Source organism: Poecilia latipinna, unplaced genomic scaffold (genome assembly GCF_001443285.1).
Source record: "Poecilia latipinna isolate Pla-1442-1.1 unplaced genomic scaffold, P_latipinna-1.0 Scaffold113, whole genome shotgun sequence".
Lineage (NCBI taxonomy): Eukaryota > Metazoa > Chordata > Actinopteri > Cyprinodontiformes > Poeciliidae > Poecilia > Poecilia latipinna.
In genome coordinates, this window is record NW_015112729.1 from 14,655 (window position 1) to 36,147 (window position 21,493).

At 39.6% G+C, this 21,493-nt stretch overlaps 2 protein-coding genes across 2 annotated transcripts; one reads left to right on the forward strand and one right to left on the reverse strand.

Moving 5' to 3' along the window:
• Window positions 1–736: 736 nt before the first annotated feature.
• znf488 (zinc finger protein 488) lies at window positions 737–4,938 on the forward strand. Its single transcript, XM_015028033.1, has 4 exons — window positions 737–860; window positions 1,486–1,705; window positions 1,865–2,093; window positions 3,357–4,938. The coding sequence occupies exons 1-4, from the start codon at window positions 850–852 to the stop codon at window positions 4,451–4,453; spliced, it is 1,557 nt and encodes a 518-aa protein (XP_014883519.1). The 5' UTR covers window positions 737–849; the 3' UTR covers window positions 4,454–4,938.
• A 3,352-nt stretch (window positions 4,939–8,290) lies between these two features.
• gdf10a (growth differentiation factor 10a) lies at window positions 8,291–15,053 on the reverse strand. Its single transcript, XM_015028034.1, has 3 exons — window positions 14,604–15,053; window positions 10,260–11,362; window positions 8,291–10,160 (listed from the first exon to the last, which is right to left on the reverse strand). Exons 1-3 carry the CDS (start codon window positions 14,806–14,808, stop codon window positions 9,969–9,971), a joined length of 1,500 nt encoding a protein of 499 aa, XP_014883520.1. The 5' UTR covers window positions 14,809–15,053; the 3' UTR covers window positions 8,291–9,968.
• Window positions 15,054–21,493: the final 6,440 nt, after the last annotated feature.

A 21,493-nucleotide genomic window follows, 5' to 3' on the forward strand; every position in this document is an offset into this window, starting at 1 on the left:
AATAAATATATAAGCCAACCAACAAAAATAAATAAATAAATGATTAATTCTTCCACCAAAGCCCCTTAAATTTATTAAGGTCATTTGATAGTTGGAGAACTTCCAAGGAATCCTTTCCTCGGGGTTTTTTACTTTCTCATTATAAAACAAAAAGTTGGCTCAGAAACCAGCAGGACATTTAGGCCACCCCAAAATTGAAAGCTCTGATGCAGAATAATCATTAAATGCTCATTAAACAAAAAACATTTAGTTATGAATAATGCATTGGCCCGTTGGCAAGCCCAGACCCTGAAAGGCTCACACAATGGCAGCCAACTTCATTGCATTTTCTTTGGCCACACTCTGCCAAAGTAACTGTTTTTATAGAAACGCGACCAAAAGGAGCGGTTCTGTTGTGCAATAGAGCATATGATCATTTTTCGAGCACAGTTAAAAAGTCATAATAACTGGACTGATTTATTTTACGCACTGTGAAATATCACAAAGTACAGACTGTAGTGCAGTCGCACGTATAAGCACAAGGCTAAAATGAACACGACGAAGTAGGAATTTGCGTTGATACACTGCATTCCAGATTAATGCCAAAATCCTGTTTTCATATGGGAAACACTGTGAATACCGTATTATCACTTTAGATGCTGCAGCTAAACGGGTGCATGAGCGCGTGCGACCGTGAGCGCGCACGTGTTATAATGAGTGCGCCGCGCTTCAGGCTTCAGTTTCCTCTGGGAGAGGAAGAGGAGAGAGGCAGCAAGTGAGGAAGAGCTCTCAGTCGGAGAAGGAACTAGTCCAAGGGAGCTTCGCTTCTGAGGTCCGCTCTGCACCTGCCGGAACCAACAGCATCCCTCCATGTTCGCCGGGTGAGTCCGTCAGCAGCATCCTTCATCCGCGTCTCCTCTGCAGCAGGAACACCACGGACCAGTCACAGCCAAACATGCTCAAACGCTTTTTTTGTTTTTTTTTTTAAAGAGCGGCACCAAATTCTTCCTATAGGTTACAATATCGTATGTTCATATGTTTGTGTAAACTAATAGATCGGCATTTTGCATTTATATGTTTCAATGATCGTATAAAATGTTTTTTTTTTTTTTTTTAAAGCCGCTGAACTTCTCTTGCGCGCAGAGTAGCCAGTTGGACTCCACGGCAGATGCGGAGACAAAAGGAGTAACCGAGTGAAAAACCGTAACAAAGAACGTTAGAAATTATTTCACTCCAACACCAGCTGTGTCTGCCTCCCTCTGGGATTTTATTTTTTCATCAATATTTCAAAAGGATTTTTTTTCCCCCGATCATTTGTTATCTGAAACCCAGTTCGCTTCACATGTTACAGATTTAAAAGATTTGTGTTCTATAGCAAATTACTTGATGCACAGCTTTTATCCATGCCATTTAGATATTATTTGATCGTAATAAATAAATAAATAAATAAATAAATAAATAAATAAATAAATAAATCAGTATCTGATTCTGATGATTCTTCTCCAGCTTAGCGATGGATCACGCTCTCCAGACTCGGTCCATCTGGTCCACTGACACTAAATTCCTGCAGCATCCAACGGATCTGAACACCAGTGTGGTGGTGACGCGCTGCATCCCTGCAGGAACGTGCTTTGGTCCGTGCGTCCTTCAAAACACTTTCTACGAAACCATCGCCTTTATTGCCCAGAAATGCAGCGACAAGACGGCCAAGTCCTACATGTTCAGGGTGAGTCAAAGGTCAGGCAGCGTGTACATGTGGACTTCAAACGACTTATATGTGAACTTTAAAATAAAAATAATAATAAAAAGTGGCATTAAAAACAGCAGCCACAGCAAAACAAACAACAATAAACAAAGTCGCCCTTTTGGTGTGTCGTGCCAACAGGTCGACCCAGAGGCCATGCGCAATTCAGCTCTGGTGTTCTCCTGGCTGCGGCTGGTGCAGGCTGCGCGTAACGCAGAGGAGCAGAACGCGGAGGCGTTTCTGAAAGCGGGTCAGGTGTATGTGCGCACTACGCGGGACATTCAGTCTGAGGAGGAGCTGCTGGTGTGGTACGACCAGGAGCTGTCCGACTTGCTGGGGTTCACAGACATGATCAAAGGGCTGAACGGAGGTGAGATGCAGCTTTTAGTGAGTACCGATGTCTATAGGCTGCTTGGATGGATTGGATTAATTAAAGGGATTTAGACAGTGGTTCAGACTGATATTCAACAGCATTTTGAGAACTTCCTTTTATACATAACGGTGATGACAGTGGACAACTGTGTAAAGGCTATTTGCTGGTATGTGTGTAGATGTTGCAGCTGCACATTAGATCCAGAAAAAAACAAACAAACAAACAAACAAACAAACAAAAAAACAGATACAACTTACATTTTTAACAAAAGATGTCTTATGGACTTTATACACAAGATCAACGTGTTAAATGGAGGTGAGATGGATCTAGTTTATAAGCATAAGTTCAAGCTGCACCAAGGTTTTTTTCTCGGTTGCTTTGGGCATTTTATTAAATAGTGGGATTTCTTTATAAGGACTGCGCTGTCCAGCCAGACTGAAATTTAACATGTTTGTGAACTTCAGTCTCTTCACACACAGTGGACAGCGATTCAAAGGTCTTCGTCTTGCATGTGTTTAGGTGTTGCACATGCAAATAAGCCAAATATTAAATAATCATCTCTCCATTAAAGTGGATGTCATCCATCACTGGCATATTAACCAGCATTTTTTTTTGTGTGCCAATGCTAGAAATACTATTCTTGTTAATACACCAAGAGTAGTAACTGTTTCTACAGATGCTTTTGCTGTTATGCTAAAATTTGCATTTTTTAATAAAAATATTTATTCTATACATAAAAATAGATGTACATACACACGTACATTTTAGTCTTTTTGTACTTTATTGTAGTTCCTCTAAAGTTAATGTCTTTGTGCTGGGAGTGAGCGAGACTGAAGTCAAATTCTTTGTTTCTGCGCACAATCATGGCAGCTGGCTACGTGAGTTTATCGGTCACTATATTTGCTTTGTATCTTGAGCTACAAACAATATTTGTGTTACTTTTATAGAAATATTTTTGTTGGAACTCAAAGTTCACAAAGAGGGTTTGAAGAGCCTAATGGAAAGAGATGAAGGACTGAAGAATAAATAGGAACGCCCAAACCAAGAGGTTAGGGATGGGGATGCATTTATGACTCCACTAGTTTAACAGCAATATTTTAGCATATTTCAGCCAGTGCACGGTATGTTTTGTTTGTCATATTCGAAAGTCTAAACACACCAAGTGAAATAAATAAATAAATAAATAAATAAATAAATAAATAAATAAATAAATAAATAAATCCCAAGTGATGTTATACATGCATTTTTTCTCTTTTCTAGAATACAAATGCGGGAGATGCAACCAGATCTTCAAAAATCAGAATCCATTCGTGGCTCATTGCAGATTTCTGTGCACCCAATCGAAGAGCGACGCCTGGAACCGTGAGGTCTATGAGCTCAAGCACGTGGAAACCAAGAGGCATCACCGAGTGACCGACTTCCACAACATCGCCAGAGATCTAGAGCAAAAAATATCTGGAGGAAGCGACGAGGCGGAGACTCCCTCCAGAAAGAGAAAGGACGAAGATGCTCCGGTCCCCAAGTGGCGAAAAACGGTTCTGTTAGAGAAAACGAATATTTCAAACGATGAAAATGTCACCCAAATGGGTAAGAGCTGCGACCAGGCTGCGGATGATTCCTTCTCCTCATCCTCTTCCTCTCCTGACAAACTCAAAGCTGACAGGGTCAAAGCAGTTCGTGCGCCACGAGGAAGCGCTGATTCAGCTGAAGTTGGAGAAGTCAGCGCAGCTTTTACGCACCATAAAGTGCCTGACACACGTTTGGGGACAGGGGAAGGATCTGGTGTGCTTTCGAGCGGCAACAGCGCGTTTTCTCTGGTTCTGTCGAGCAGCCAGGGCGAGCAGAAAAGCGCGTTTTGTAAACCTGGTAAAAGGACATCTGCTTTGAACCAGCAGATCCGACTAAGCAGCGCTCCAACAGCCCCCTCTAGCCGCGTGGATGAGATCACTGACGTGTTCACCAACAGGACTATTCTGGGATACAACAACCTGATGGCATCCAGCATCGTGGGCGGTGACATGCAGACTTTGGCCTCCCCGATTCCATTAGGCAACGCTTTCCATTACGCGCCGGAGCACTGGTCCAGAAACCTCCAGACCACATCCGCCCTCACGGTCCTCCCGCCGACTTTCACCTCCTCATTCGGCGTGTCGGTGCAGAACTGGTGCGCCAAATGTAACCTGTCCTTCCGCATGACCTCGGATCTGGTGTTTCACATGCGCTCTCACCACAAAAAGGAGTTCGCGGCGGAATCTCAGGTGAGACGTAGGAAGGAGGAGAAACTCACCTGCCCGATTTGCCACGAATACTTCAGAGAGAGACACCACCTGTCGAGACACATGACTTCTCATAACTAACATAAAAAAAAGAAAAGAAAAAGATTAATTTAAACTTGAAGACTTTGATGTGTATAATGAATGTATGTAATTAAAGACGTGTCCGTTACAGTTTGTCCACCAGATGGCAGCAGAGGGACGCGTCTGTCTTGGTGGCCCTGTACGTTAAGCAGTTTAACAGATTATTTTGTGCCTTATGGGGCTCAGGAGGTTGAAAAGATCTCCGGGAAAGCTGACGATTGTTGAAAATGTTTCTGTGCAGTTTCTCCTTATATTTATCAGCTGTTCTTTTTTGGAGTCGCACACGAGGTGTGGCTTGAGTTTGCTTTTAGAAATCAAATGTTATCAAAAAGTTTTTATCTTGTCACTAAAGAGCATTAGTAATTCTATAGTTGAACAAGCAGCCAAATGAGTCAAACATTTATGCAATTATTTTTTTGTTTGCTGAAACCACTCAGTGAAGGTCTGCACATTATACAAATAAAGCTCAAAGTGGAAAGAACAAGAAGAAAGTTTCATCAGGAGGTTTCATACTTCATAAGAGCTCAGGTGCAGAACTTCCAAGAAGTCTTCTTAGCATACATCAGTAGTAACCATTTGCACTTCATTTGTCTGACCAGTCACACAATAGTTGTTAGAGAGGATGAAAAAAAAAAAAAAAAAGGTTCTCAGAAAAATAGAACTAAATCCATTAGATGCTATATGGAGTATTGTTCAGTGGACCCAACAATGGAAGAAGGTGAAGGCCCTCTAGATCGACATGTTTTCTTAACAGTTTTTATCAGCTGTAGAGCATAATAATCAAAATCAAGTACAATAAACATTTGAAATAAACCATTTTGCGTGGATATTAAATGTCAGCTTCACTTTCTGAATCGAAGTAACATTTAATACACCGTATTACTGAGATGTACCTGTAAAACAGGATTTGTAATACAAAATGATTTAATTATGTTTTTTTTTTTAAAGTTGAGGTTTCCACATTTTAATCTGGATCAAACAGAACAAACAGAATAGTTATTTCAAAGTCCAAATTATAACCAGAAAATCCAACATTTTTTGTCTTTAATGAAAAGCCTAGCTGTGGTGAAAACAAAAAGATTTGTTCTCAACATATATTTATCTAATTAATAGGATTCTTAACAGGAAGAGGAGCCCAAATCAAATTCTATATAAGTGCATGAGGACTTAAGCAGAGTTAACAGGTAAATTATACATTTTATTATGCATTGATAGAAGCTCCACTGCTTTGAATTTGTGATTGAAATCCTGTCTACAAATCAGCTTGTTGCCTATTCAGACTTAACTCTAGAATAACCTCTCATGTGAATGTAAAACGTTTATGACAAAGACCCAAATATGGGGCTTAATGGGGGCCATAAAATTTGATCAAAAGAAAAAATACAATCAATCTGCAAAAAGATTTGAAACGAAAACAAAAACATCAAATGAAACTGAAAAAAAAGATTAGAAATCAAAAGAAAAGGTTTTGAAATGAAAAAAAGGGAAACTAAAAAAAAAAAAGTTCAAAAATACCTTTCAGATTCAAAGTTTTTACTTTCAGGTTTAATTAAAGTTGTGAATCAAAGCTTGCTTTATTTGAAAATTTGAGATGGATGAAAGTAATTATGGTCAATCTTTAAAAGTTAGAAACAATCATTTTAATCTTTTTGGGGCTGAATTATAGAACATGCAGTGAAAAGAAACTTTTGTTACTGTTGGTTTAATTTTGAAGCAGCTGAATTTCTCCTTGGATGAGGAAAATATTTCAAAGAAAAATTAACCAGTTCATATTTTCAACACATAGGATGAGATTTCTTAACATTGCAGCTACAGACTCACCCGATTAGACAGATTAAGCAAGAGAAACAGTAGCTTTTGTACTAATGAACAGAGGTATGGCTCTGAGCTCAATAACCAGACCATTTCATCCAGGTACAGAAAATTCTCTGTTGTCTAATAATTACTTTATTGCTCCCCTATAATTTATCCATAATGCTGTAGAAAGGTAAATATTATTCTCGGTTCCCCACTTGTCTTGTTTCACTTTGGTTTCTACACATATTGGCCCATTTGCACAAGTCTGCTGTGGTTTTCTGGGCTCTCCTGTGAGAGTGATTGTAGATGACATGCAGTTCACTTTCTGATGGCAGAATGGAGGCAGAGACTGTAAAGAGGATCAGTCAGGAAATAAGTTAAAAAAAAGGGAAAAAAGTAGATATTTTATTATAGTGAATGCTGACACACCGAAGCTTTGACATAAAGCAAACATGATTTATAATAGCTCTAATTGCAGCCATCATTGCAGTTATAATGGTGGTTGGACTATAGTTCATTCATAAAATGCTTAGTTTATTGCTAAAAACTTCCGGTTGTTAAAAAAGAAGCAGCATTTTCTCACCCTCGTCAAGTTTGATTTCATACTGCAACATATATTCACAGTGATGTCTTTATTTTACCGTTTCATCATTAGATGCAATAACACAAAGATGCCCTTTGCCATTAAGTCCTTTAATATGGTTTTCTATAATGTTTCCCTGGTAATCCGTAGAATGAAGTGACTAATAGACATTATTTCAAATTTGAAAACAACTAACACTTCACTCTTGTCCATGCATAAATAAATTATTTTAGGAAGAAGTAGAAAAAAGGAGAAGAGAAAAGCTAAATAAGTAAATAAATATAAAAATGGTAAAAAAAACAAACAACAAAAAACCTAAGAGACTGAAAAGATATATTTCCAAATTAAAGGCTAAACTAAGTAAATAGGCATATTAATATTTACAGAAATCAGAAATTACAGTTACAAATTACAACTTTAGTATCAGTTTGTGCCACATTAGAGTAAATATATCAATCTGAATTGGTTAACATAATAATTTACCAAAAATAATATAATACGTTTTGACTTAAGATGGTACTAACTTATTTTTCATCAGCACTTCTCAGCAGACAAAAATATGATCAGAATAAGTATTGCAAATGTCTCTCTTACATACCCATCATCCATGAACATGGCAAAAATACCACAAATTTAAATTTGGACAGCAATAATCAGTCACATTAGGGCATTTTATATTCTTCCTCTCTGAAACATGTAGCTGTCTTTGGGACAGTTTTCTTTCCAGGTGTTTCACACATAAAACATTTCGTCATTATGAACAGACGTATCACACTGACGCTGTATTTCTGAGTAGTAATTGGATAGTTCATAAAAATTGGGCCTCTTTTCCTGTTACTTTCTTCTTCTGTGAGTAAAAGGGATAAGCAGATCATCTCGACACAAGATGATCTGTCTGCAAGCATCTGCAGGAAGAAAAGAAACACACTTGGAAATGCTCTTTGAATGAGCAGAAAAAGGAGGAAGTGCTCTATGTTTTGAAGTTCAAGTGGCTGACGTCCTGATGGCTGAAGGCTTGCTTCCTCCATCAACCATTTATCCGTAGCAGCCCACATCCGTCACATTATTCGCTGGACGGCTGACGCCTGAGTCTTTGGTGTGGGGCAAGAATGGGTTCAAAGGGCCCACTTCTGAGAGGAACCTTCCTGCTTTTGTACACCAGCGATGCTAAAACCATGATATCCTTTTTGTTTTGCTACAAAACGTCACACTCTAAAATTTCCAAGAAAAAACTAGTACTGTGTAAAATAATAATAATACTGCAAGGCCAATGGATTAAATTATTTTTATTCTAATTCTTATAAGGCAAAAATGTTCATAATTTAAGCAATACTCAAGTAAAAAACAAAACAAAACAGTATAATCTGAAAAGTAGCAGTACATAATCTAGTTATTGTTAGAGTCATATTAAATCAGATTTCACATCCAAAATACCAAACAAACAAAAAGAAAACAACTTACAAAACACATGTTTTTACTCTAAGATTCTTGAAGTGTTAGAGGGGAGTTGCTGGGTGTGAAGTGCTCTCTACAATTTGTTTCTTTATACAACATAAACAACATATTGTCTGCAAACAAAATGACACATATGAAGTATGCACAAAATTGGAAATTTTTAATAATCTTGTTTGCTGCCAAATAATAATGTGCTTTTGTAGTCAAAAAATTCAGCTTCACCAGTATTCTTACTCCATTTTACATCTCATCATATTAGACACACAAACCTGGGTGTATTTTGATGAGATTTTAAGGGACAGACCAACATAAAGCAGAACAAAATGTGTGAGGATGTGTGTGGAAATGATTACATGGGTTTACTATTAGTTCGTTTTTTAAATTTGTTTTATTATTGCTTTTTTAAAATAAAAGTATGAAAAATGTGGTTTGGTCCATCAACTCAATATAAAAAGAGCATGGAACGACTGCCAACCCATTCAAAGATCTGACATCAACTGGAACAATATAAGTTTTGTGATCCACAACTCTGGCAATAATGGAAGAATGGGAAGAAAATATGCGAAACAAAAGTCTTGAAAAGTTCAATTTACAATTTACTGCAAGGCATTCAGGGATATGAAGAAACCCATTCTCGTCAGATGAGATTTAAAGAGAGTTGACTGTCCTATGGGGGTAAGAGGCTGACTTAAAATGGTGAAACATGTTTAAAATGGTGAAACATCATCCTATTGGAATGCTTTTATTCAGCAGGAAGAGGGAACTTGCCAAGAGTTGATGGGAAGATGGTTGGATCTAAAGATGAGGGAGTTCTGTAAGAAAACCATTTGAGACTGCAACAAACCTGCAATTAGGGATGAGGATCACCTTCCAGGACACCGACGTTAGACATTCAACCAGAACCAAAATTGGATGGTTTAGATCAAAGAACATAAATGTATTAGAATGACTTAGTCAAAGCCCAGAACTAAATGTTAAATTTGAAATTGCTTTTCAAAGATGCCATCCTTCCAGTCTGCTGTGTTTGATGGATTATTATGCAAACACAGATCTAGGTCTCTAGAAGTTGGAAGAAACCTAAAAGTGATTATCTGACTCTGACTTGAGGGTTCTGAATACAAATGAACACCACACTTTACATAGTTTTATTTGTAAAAGAAAAAAAAATAAATCAATAGCACTCAATCTTGTATTTCCACTTTGCTAATGAGAGTTTTGTGTATTGTTCTGTCATATAAAATCCCAGGGAAATGCTTTGAAGCCTGTGGTTGTATTGGGAACAAATTTTAAAAGGTTCAACAGGTATGAATACTTTTGCAGTGCATTGTAAAACAAAACCACAAACTCAACATGAGCTGTGTTTAAAAACGTTCTGCTATTAAACAGGAAAAACATCTCTTAAATGCTCTTCTGAACTGACTGCATTCAGCAACATATAACTTATGGGTCTTCTTGGAGATACAAAACACTGTCTGTGCTTCTCTTGTCAGTGCAGAGGTCAGTCAAATTCAATGGAAGTGATTCCTTTACATCTCCCTTATTCTTGAAGGAATATTTCAGAGTAGGGTGGCATTTTTTGTCCAGCATCAGGAAACCTGTTATCCGATGCACAGTTGCACAGTTCTGCCACCTTTACACCTGTTGTTTCTCCCTTTTTTGTGTTCTCCCCTCACCACTGTTCTATCGGCAGGAGCAGGATTGGACAGACATGTTGGGGTAAATCTTGAGTACCAGGTTTCTGGATTCTTCCTGGAAGAGCACAGCCAGGGGACTCATGTTTTCTGGGACACAGCAGGGCTCAGGAATCCCAGAGATGATCCCAACAGCTCGGACTATGCTCTGTATGGTGGCGTGGTTGGATGGCCTGGCAGCCTGATAAGGTTTAAGAAAAGAAGAAACATGCAATTGTGACCAGGATATAAGGCAATGTAGAAAGAGACAAGAGAAGATGTTGGATGTGTGTACTCCTACCTGAGGCATGGGAAAACCACATGCACCAGCACAGTAATAGGCATCGAATGACTCGGGGGCTATGACCCATTCATTCCAGCCAATATCAGCAAAATCCACTCTTAGGTTCCTCCTGGAACAGCGTCTGTTCTGGCCCCACTGCCGTCTCCTGGCTTTTCGCATTGTTTGTTCATCAAAACTCAGAACAGATGACTGAGTGTGAACCCGGCCCTTGTGTTTTCCCTGATTGTTCCGCTCATTCTTCTGTCTGTCACCAAGAGAAAGTGTTGGACTCTCTTTGAGGGTACCTGAATCGTCCGTTTTAATTTGTGCTATTCTTTCTCCTCCTTTGAGGGTCTGAGGTTCAGCTTTGTCTCGCTCTTCTCTGGCCCTGTCTTGACTCTTCCCCGTCTTTTCTTTCCTCTCTGCTTTAAACTTCGGTTTGAATGTGAGGTGCCAGTTGATCTCCCACAGGTCCTCTTTTCTGTATTTACTGGGTCTGAGGTTGACGTTGGGCAACTCGTTGTTCTGAATGGTGTCAGGGAGCGGATCCGTTTGCCTTCTTATGCGTCCCTTCAGTCTCGGTGAGGAGTTAGACCTGTGCAGGACTTCTGCTCCCTCACTTATTGGGTCATATCTCTGAAGGCTAGCAGCAACACTGTTTGGCTCTGCTAAAGCTAGGTCATTGGCATACAGTAACAGGTAGGGCATGCTGACAGCAGAGAAAACATCCCCTTGTTTTTTATGGGGCTGTTGTCCAAAGTCCAGTTCCAGCGACAGCAAAAACTGACCCCTAGCTTGAGCTTCCTTTATTACCTTGGTCACATCTTTCATCTGCCAAACCCCTTTCCTGTGGGGGTAAAAGGTCACGTTACCTAGAGATGACTCCACCGGCTCAGATCTAACCTCTGACCCAGAAGAGTGGGAGCGAAACATCAAGCTGATGGGCGGAGAAGGTTGTGTGAATGCAGAGTGACATGATGGGCTCTTGAAGCGTTTGCAGAACCAGGGTCTTGTAAGTGTGTGCTTATCTAGCAGGAAGTGGAATGTTGCAGAGAGGATGGCCTCTGATTCCTGAAGGGTTGTTAGGTTAAGTCTGTACACAATCCTGTGGTCAGCAAAGTCTGTAGAAACATTAAATCATAGAGTCAGCACAAAGTCATTGGAGAATCAACTAAGATTTATGAATAAAATTACATTATTAAGTATATTTATGCAAATATGTTTATGTTCTATAAGTAACTAACTCATTTTTTAAAATGCACAATTCATTTTTAAGTTGATCAGAATTCCTTGGAACTTTTAATCAGTTCGTGCTGACTTGCTGCTTGCCCGGGCAAAAGGCTTTCTTTTGTTTTCATGGCAAACTTAAAGTAAACACAAGTCAGCTTGGCGTGTGTTTACTTTACTGGGGATCAGTAAGCTGCAAATTACACTATGCACAGTGCAGAACAGAGCCACAACATTTTACCTGAAGGTGAGAGCTGTGTGTCTCTGTGAGTCTTTTCCTGGTTCAGCTGGTGTCCATGTAGAGGAAGTCTTAATGGGGACCAGCTATTGATAATGTTGACCCTTCCCTGGTTTTAAATAGTAAATGACCTGTACTTGTATAGCACTTCACAATGCATTCATGCACACATTTACATGCTAATGATGGCAAACTACCCAGATAGTAGCCACAGCTGCTGTAGGTCACATTTACAGAGACGATGCTGCAATGCACCGATGACACCAGGCCTCTGACCACCACCAGCAGGCAAGGCAGGTGAAGCATGTTTCCCAAGTGTCTTGCAGAACAAACTCCTACCACCGTCGCCACCATCATCCCAAACTTGATCGTTATGCCTTTAGCATCACTGGACCAAATGTGTCTTTATATATTTTTTGAAGTTTTGTTTCTGAAGCCCTAAAGTGGAACCCCTTTTGCATTAACAAATTAACCAGGATCAATTGAAAATGCTTTCGGTCTATGAAGAAAATATGACAGTCGTGACCAAACAGAAAAACAGAGCAGGTTAAGGCAACGAGAAGCTGAACCACGTTTGAACTCGGTTATTTGAGATTTTTTTTTAGATTAAAGGCAATACATTTCGAAAAAGGAAAATCTCTGAGCCAAAGGCACTTATACGTGGTTAAGTCCCCCCCAAAATAGGACAAAGGCGTTTCCTTACGTTGTTACATGACTGAACCCTGAAACTCTTGAGCAGCTCATTGGTAGGGTGTGAGAAGGTGTGCCCTTAAGAGGAACCAGACTCTGGGTGAGCGGGAGGCTGCATATTCATGATCAACATTAACTTCAACAGCAGAGTTATTGTTCATTGTGTAAGAGTTCAGCGGAAGTGTGGACTGAGTGAAAAGATATATTTTACCCCGAATTCAGCCTGCATATGGAAGTGCTTATCCTCAGTTTCAGTTGAAGCTTTCCTTTAAGCTTGCTACAGCCTGCTCAGTCACTGAGATACAATCAACTTTTTCAGCAGTCCTCAAACCGTTTTGAAAAGTCTCTTACATGTCTCCTTGGATTACATCGAGCCTCTGCAGTAAAAATACACACATGTTATGATATGCTATCTGAGAGCTCTGCAGTGTATAAATGAAGAGTCGCATTTATACTCTTCAGCTTCAGACAGAGAGGAAAGAATGCGCATTAAGCCTCCTGCTTCCAGGACGTGGAGTCGCTCGTTCCCCTCAGGACCAACTAACTTAAACACAGAAGCCACGACAGTGACCCTGCTCTGCACACATATCTGCCTGCCCCTGAGTTTTTTTTTTAAAACTGTATTCTATTTTACTGCACATGGCTCAAACGCATTCTTTTGAGTCTGTCTAGGGTAATTGATCGGACCCTGCATGCGAGTGGCGCCTTTGCTTCCAGAGCCCCAATGAACTCACAGCATCCTGAAACTATTTAAACGCATTCTCAGACTGATCCAAAACAATCCTAGATATTTAGAGTGCAGAACCGGCCTTAGATTGTTTGGGGCCCAACGCAAAAAAGTTTTATTTGGCCCCCTGAAACTATTTAGAACGATTTACTGAGTAAACACATATGTAAATAAACGTGGAGGCAAGTTTTTTTAATCTGAGTTATTCCGATGGTACGGCAGTCTTGTAGCAATTCTAATTTATTTACTCTAAAAAATTTTGTTATATTACATCACAAATGTAACTGAAATACCATTGAATGCAAACAATTAATCCCCTCCAAAAATGATTTAACTAGTGTCACGCTTTCTTATTCTGAATGCTTGTAATTTGTTTTGACCAACTAGACAGAACTTTACAGTTTATGTTGGCAACAGAAATGTGGAGGCACATTTTCATGATTTGCCTCCTCAAATCAAATTTTCATGATTTGCACTTGATATAAGTGCTCTTGATATAAAGCACTTATATCAAGAGCTTTAGCATCTTGATATAAGGGATCAAGATGCTAAAGCTCACAAAAGGTGGTGGGGCCATAGTAGCAATAGAAAAAAAAATCGAGAGGAATGCAAACTTAGTTAAATAATTTCAATATCTGCAGGTTATAAGACAATTTTTTGTTTCACTAACAAGAAATTGCTAGAAATAATGCATTGTCTACTACAATGTCAATAAAATAAGACTCCTTCACAGACACAATAAGCTGCTGAACTGATTTTCAACATTAATTTATGACTATTAATGCAGACTTTAATACAGTAATTTCTAAGAATTATTATAAAACAATCAAATAATTAAAAGCTTCTTTTTAGGTTACACCATTTCTGGTCCACCAGTCACACTGATGCAAACTCTCCGGGTGGCGGTAATCCCTCGAGAGTTCACTTTTGTTTTGAGTACTGCTGCACTTCAAGGCTACAGCATCATTTCAAAACATCTTGCTGTGAGCATGAGCTTTACAGCCACTACTTGCTACACAAGTCCTGGTGCAAGTTCAGAGACAAAATAAGTAGTTATATTTTTGATGCGCTTGCATATGTTTCGACTTATTTATTCAATAGTATTTGGAATGAAAAATAAATATAGCTACTGTGTTAAGTATTGCTACTTGATGCCTCTAATTCAAGACAGTTTTATTGCATCCCACCACTACTGTGAGCTTAACACTTTCCTCCACATGATCTCTTATTTAGTCTTTCAATTTTTCTTTTTTGCAAACATGATTTGGAGCTTTGTTCATGTATGACTTGGGCCGGCTGGGCGTCTGCATTTTGAGTAGCAGCTAATGGAAATAACTGGGGGAACTTCTTATCCTGCACATTTAGTTCTTTGCAATTCCCAATGCATTTTAAAACACGACTCGTATTTTTGCTGCACAGCGTCTCCTAAATTGCTTCATTTGAGCACCCATGCGTCATGCAGGTGAGCTTGTTTACACACCTTGGATGGCTCTGAAACTCCTGATAGTGTTTCCTTCTTTCAGGCGCTTTTCTCTGTTATATTTCTCGTACAACCTATGCATATGCCGGGAGAGCATGTCCTCATCAAAGTCACTTGAGAGCTGGAGGAAGCCGGTGTCTCCGGTAACCGATGCAGAGGCCAGGACGCAGATCAGCGTCAGTAGAGACAGGTGCGAGGAAGTCATAATAAGGACTGCCGTTTATGGGCCGAGAACGATCCAGCAAAAACTCCAAAAATATATAAAAAAGAGGAAACGTGCAGAGAAATGTCCAAAACGAATGATAAAAACAATCCACGCTGTATAAAAGCACGACTTTCCCCTATGCGCTCCGTGCGCACTCTCTCTGCTCTCTGTCGGACTGTGTGGGACCTGGATGCTGGATGGGTTGGTCCGGGCAACAGTTGGGGCTGGTACTTTAACACTTGTGTGATCGCCAGCGGCTTCCAGGGGGGTTATAGCACTGGAGCGGCAAGAGGCGATGACGCACAATCCCGTCAGCCAACGGGGTCCCTGCAGAGTCAAGAGCCAGAAGTGAAGGTCATGAGGCTGACCCCCTTTTCTCCCTGCCCGAGATGTTAAAGAAGACGATGTTATATTTCCTTGCATGCGGTTTTGGATCTCTTTTTGAAAACAAAATCTGAACCCATTTGGTCAACTGAAATGCTTTTTTTTCCCTCCTTGCGGGCAAAGTAATTCTACCTCATAATTTCCAGCTCGCCACTTTATTTCCAGTAACTGCTTTTGACATGGCCTCAGTCACACATAATTAGCATAGAAACACCTACAATAATAGTCCGACCAACAACCCAGGGGGGCTATTGTTAGAGCAGGCCGCTTGGCATTTTGTACAGTGTTTAAGGTGTTTATGGTGTTGGCGCTGAATTTGTTCATTTCAAGTAGCACACTGGCTTCAAACTTGTAACACTTTGGTCTGTGCTGCATGTATTTTTGTGTGTTTGTGCTCACAGAGTGTTTAATCTAGTGTCTGGGGTTCTGTACCAACAATGCTTGTTTTGTGGTGGTGGTCTCCAGCAGAGAGGCTGTAACTAGCTGGGGCCTCTCAGGTCATTTTGCAGAAACACTGTGTGTATCACACACACACACACACACACACACACACACACACACACACACACACACACACGCACAGAGGACTACTCAATACCTTTGTGGCCCCCAAGGGCCGCGCAGAATACTCCTTTTCACTATGTTCCACACCAGCGTTAGCTCTTAAATCGGGACCTCTCTTAGGGCATCCATGTGTGTTTGTGTGTCCATGCATGCTTTAGTGACAGTAGAGTAGCTCACTGAAGTGGCATGCTTTATGGTTTTGTCATACCGCACAAACACATCGGTTTTCCTTTTCCCATCTGGTGTTGACTTATACTGAGATGAAAAACAAACCATGATTAACTGCTGTGGTCATTTTACTGAATACATGCAATTCTCCACCCTGTTTCATCTTTGAAGAGAAAAATCTAGTAAGATGACTGACCCCTCTTATGTAAATTAGGGCTTGTGGCTATACAATATTAAAAAATATTGCTGCTGTTTCTCTTGAATTAACTATACATAAAAACTGAAAATAGTTGCGCAACAACGAGCTGATGCTTTGTGATTACAAGTGGTAAAACACGGGGGCTGTCTTGTTGCTCTCTTCTGGTGAAGAAAGCAGAAAGTGAACAAAGAGGTTAAGAAGGTACAGAATTCAGAAAAAAGTTTAGCCTTAGAGCACATGCAACACGCATGAGCACAGGAAGGAAAGTTCAAATGTGAAGAAAAGAGCATGAAATGGCCAAAGCGTACAGCAGTAAATACGCACAATGTAATGAGTTAGTGAGTGCTTTGAAAAAGTATTCAGACTCCTTGAGGATTTCATACTTTGTCACATTTCAACCAGACATTTTACATCCTTTTAACTCTGGTACATCAAACTAAGATTTAGTGCAAGCAATTACCCGTTAGAGCCTAATTAGTAAAATGGGTCCACCTTGGATATTTGTTAGTGTTTAGTGAAACATGGAGCGGATCACGGCTATTCTTCCTCAGGATCAGGAAAGCTGATCAGAGGAGGTTCATCTTCCAGGATCGTCACGGAAATCTTAGTTTAAAGCACATCCATGTGTTAGACACAATCAGAATCCACACCTAAAGCAAAAAGATAACCTGTGGCAAGACTTACAGGTGTTACCTCAGCGAAAGGTGGTCCTAAAAATGATTAACTAAAGTGATAGAAAAAAAGTTCTTAAACCATGGATGCTTTTCTTTCCACTTCAAATGTATGCACTACTTTGTGTTCGTCAAAACTCAATAGAATAATTTGAAGTTTCTGTGATTGTAATTGGACAATATGTGCAATAAAAATAAGCCGGATGATAACTTTTGCAAAGCAGTGTAGGTACCAAGAGGTAAAATGTTCTGCTGTGAAAATTTACATTTATTTAAGTGAAGTGACATTTTTTAACAAAACAAAACAAATTAGAACACAGTTAATATCTGCTCAGATTATCCCAAAATTTAGGCCACTAATCAGTGACCTAAGAAATTCTACCAACATGGTTGCATGGATGCATGAAATGACTAAGGTTTCTGGGATAGATGGCTTACTACTGAAACGTTAGAAGAACTGGACATCACTGGCCTCTGATCTTGCCAGCAGCACTGAACTCCTGTTGTATCTGACTCCTCAGGCTCTATTACAGGGACCACACTGTGCTACAGTTTGTTCAACATGGAGGTCCTTTCTCAGTGCTGTCCAAACCAAACAGGAGTTGTGTTCGACTCTCAGTGGGGGAATCGAGCGTTGAGAGGAATTAACCTTCCGGCATGTGTGAGACTGTGTGTGGTACAAGTAGCGATTGTTTTGGAATTTCTCCTTGTTTAACACCTTTTAGACGGTTTTAGGTCAGACGTGGTGAATTACTTATTGTTTTCATGAACGCTTCTCCTTGCAGAATCACAAGGGAAGGGGTGGGGGGTGGTGGGAGCTATCTTCAATAATCATTGGGCGAAAGGCAGGGTACCTGCTGGACAGGTCGCCAGTCCATAGCAGGGAGACACAGAGACAGACAACCAAACAAACACACACACACACACACACACACACACACACACACACACACACACACACACACACACACACACGCACACACACACACACACACACACGCACACACACACACACATACACTGTACCAACTTACCCAACAGTCATGTTTTTGATCTGTGGGAGGAAGCTGGAGTAACCGGAGAGAACCCACGCATGCACAGGGAAAACATGCAAACTCCACCCCAAAAGAATACCATCCCTGCTATTTGCAGGTCTTTCTGAAGTTTGGTGTGAGTGGACTTTTTTTCTGCAGAATTAACAGGTCACCAGTCTATCAAAGAATATCACAGAAACACAAAGGACAAACCTTCATGAAAGAATTGCTGTCTAAATACTGACACACTTCAGCTGATTTTTTTTTTCTATGTCATTTTGCAGCTTCTCCTTTTCATCCTTTTGAACACTTACTTTCTTTGCCATTCTACTTTATTATACATAACCAAATTTATGGACTAATGTGTGTGGAGTATTTTCGTTTATTCCTCCTGCTGTAACATAACTAATTCTTCCACAGTTAATCCTTGTTTTTAATTTTAGTATATTTATCCTCAGATATCTCCATGTGTCTTGAAACATTTTTTTTTTTTTTTTAAGAAATAAGAGTAAAAAGCAGGATATACGTTGAGTACTACACAGTCTGCCTGCAACAGGCATTGGTTTTGGGCCAGACTTTGACACTGGTTGAGGGGTTATTAAGGACCTGGAATCCCACTATAGGAGTCTCACCCACTCTGCTTATATTGAGTGTGAGAACGAGCACGAGTGAGTGAGTGAGTGAGTTTGTGTCTATGGAGACTGTAGTTATGCTTGGGGTGTAACTCTGTGACCCATTCACATGATTAACAAAACATTCATAGAAGCAGAGGAATGTTATGTTTTTTTGTGTATGCGTGCACATGCCTGTGCAAGCTGTCACGTGTGTAAGTGTGTGTTTGTGTGTCCTCGTGTCTGTGATGCTGGGGGCCCCCTACAGTGACCCCGCAGAGTGCACCATTCTATCCACAAACAAAGGGCCAGCTGTTCCCTCCATTTCACCTATGGGCCGCTCCAAAACCGCCAACCGTTTGCCACAGAGTTAACCAAATATTTCCATTTCTGCTCTGAATTTGCCTCAACAAATAGTTTTGAGTTTTGGATTTCTCTGTCCCCCTCTGGCTCTTTGATTTTGATTCTGAGCCCACAGGTTGTCATGTAATAAAAACTCAAGAGTACAGCATGGGACCCTTAAATTCACCAGATTAGAAAAACTGAACAAAAACAATAACCGTCTGATAATTTCACCTCATGTGACATTTTAAGGTTTCGTGTGGAAAAATGAACAGACAGAGCTGCTGCTTGCTTTGGGAATATTTTCTTCATGTTTAATTGACTGATTCGGATTTGCTTTAGTTCCCTTCTGTCGTCAGTCTGCGGTAAAGCAGAGAAAGACATATTGTATTCAAAATCCCGCTGGTGGGCTGTTTTTCTGAGCATTAATCAAACCACTTGACAGACAGAAAGGCGGGCTGACACAAAATGAATAAAAATTTACCAGAGCTCCAGATTTTCTGCCCAAATCCTCCTTTGCAGATCTAGATTTCAATCTTGACCTGGTTAAGTAAAGAAAAATTAATTACATGAAAAATTAAACTTTTCAGTCAGTGGAAAGCTTAGACTATTTAAATGAATTTCTTTTAAATGGACATCAGCAGCTAATAAATTCCCTCTTGGTGACTTCATTTGCTTAAATCAAGATTAGCTGATCCAGAAGGGCTGAAGCTAATAACTCTCCCGTGAGGGAACAAAGTGGACCTGTAACAACTAAAAATATCTTCAACTCTTAGCATTTTTTTTTTCCAAAAATTATTTACTGGACTTTTAAACCATTATTATGTGAGCATAGAAGTGGAAGATTATTTACAGAGGAAAGGAAAAGAGGAGGCAGTATGGCACCATTGATTCCTGTATGAGACAAGTACTTTGAATTGAGTATGGAAAAGATTTCCTATCAGGAGTACTGCCAAATATGATTGTAAAAGTGAAAAAAAAAAATAAATAAAAATATCACTTCTAAATCAGATAAACGCTTTGACCAGAAATTGTTTACAATCGCCATTCACAATATGGCTCTTTGTCAGTGGTTTTGTATTTATGTGAGTATTTTTGGATACCTTTGGCCTTTCCTAAAGATTCAACATTTAGTAGTAGTTATTATTATTTTTTTTTTTTTTCATTTTTAGAACCCAGTTCCTGTTTTATTTAGACTTGTGTCTCCTGGAGCTCAGTGTCCTTTCTGTTGTCCCCTGAGTTTCTGTATCACCTTTTGGTTTATATTTTTGACTCGTCTTGCTGTGCTGTGTTCTGTTTCTGGTATATGTTTCCCTTTGTGTTAATTTTGTTTTGATTCACTTTAACTGAGTTCATGCATTCAGTTGCAGTACTCATTTGAGGCATTTCAGTAATCCCCCTCAGTATACAGTCATTCTTGCTGGATTCTATTAAGCCTCGTGGAACTTCCATTAATTTTCTCTTCATCTTCCCTCTTTGTAAAATTTACATTTATTATTATTAAATGCTATTTATAATGGAACCTCACTTTTGAAGTTATGACTTTCCAAACCACTGAAAGGAATATGCCCTCTAGTAGGCTGAACTTTTTACTCTATATTTCCGAGAGGTCATTTAAAAATATTATTTTTATTGTCAAAGTTTATTGTCCTCATAAATCCAATTTATGGGGACAATTTTAGCTTTGTGCTACATTTTTTTCTTTTTAATTATTTATATGTTAGTCATGTGTCCATTCTTCTAAAAAACCTTGAAGGAAGCAGTGATATTGAAGTTGCTGAGAGTTTGGTGTTTGGCTGGAATGCAGATGAATCTATAGAGAAGGCGCTTTGAGATGTGACTCATGCTGTACTGTTTTGCTTACTCTGGCACCCATGATGTTCATTATGGGTAATACCATGTGCTGTTGCTTCCTGAACACATCCCATGAGTCCATGACCTTCACCCCTTTGCACAGGCTTCCCCAAAACACCTGAGGTCGGCAGCCAGGATGGAGGAAATTACACTGGGACAAACCTTTAATTATTCTAATTTTCACAATGGTGACTGAATGTGGCTCATGTATCACTGTGTTTAAAAATATAGGAAGTGTCTAGAAATGACAAAATTACAATTTGACTGGAAGTTGCTGTGGTTTTTTTAAAACTAAAAAAAACAAACAAAAAAACTTTACACCTGGGAAACTGGTGTGTTTGAGATGTGAAACAAATCAAAAGAGTCCAAGCGTTCACTGTGTTTATTTTTTACTACGAGTCTTGAATAGGTGATGCAATTACTTGCACTGAATTTAATCATTACAATTACATGGACTGATGTTTTACCAGAATGTGACATGGTCCCTGTGTTTGCTGTCATAGTTTAACCATCTTTAAAATGACATAATCTATAAAGATCCACGTCTATAAAGAGTGGAGCTTTTCAAAGGTCTTGATCGACGTGTCTTATTAACTCATGCTTTAATTTGCGTCTGTCGCCATCATTTAATGAGATGTCCTGTGATATTTCCCAATAAATTTACCCTCCTGGTGGAGTAGGTAGCAGCGATATTCATTTCCCAGTTGCGGGGGGTTCAGGCCTCCTGTTGTGTTTCGAACTCTAATTGAATCTGACCGTTGCTCGGGTGAAGATATGTAAATGTGATTCCAGAAGTGAGAAGGCTAGTAGTGGTCACTGGCTGATTAGTGAAAGCCAAGAACCCTCAAAATGGAGATT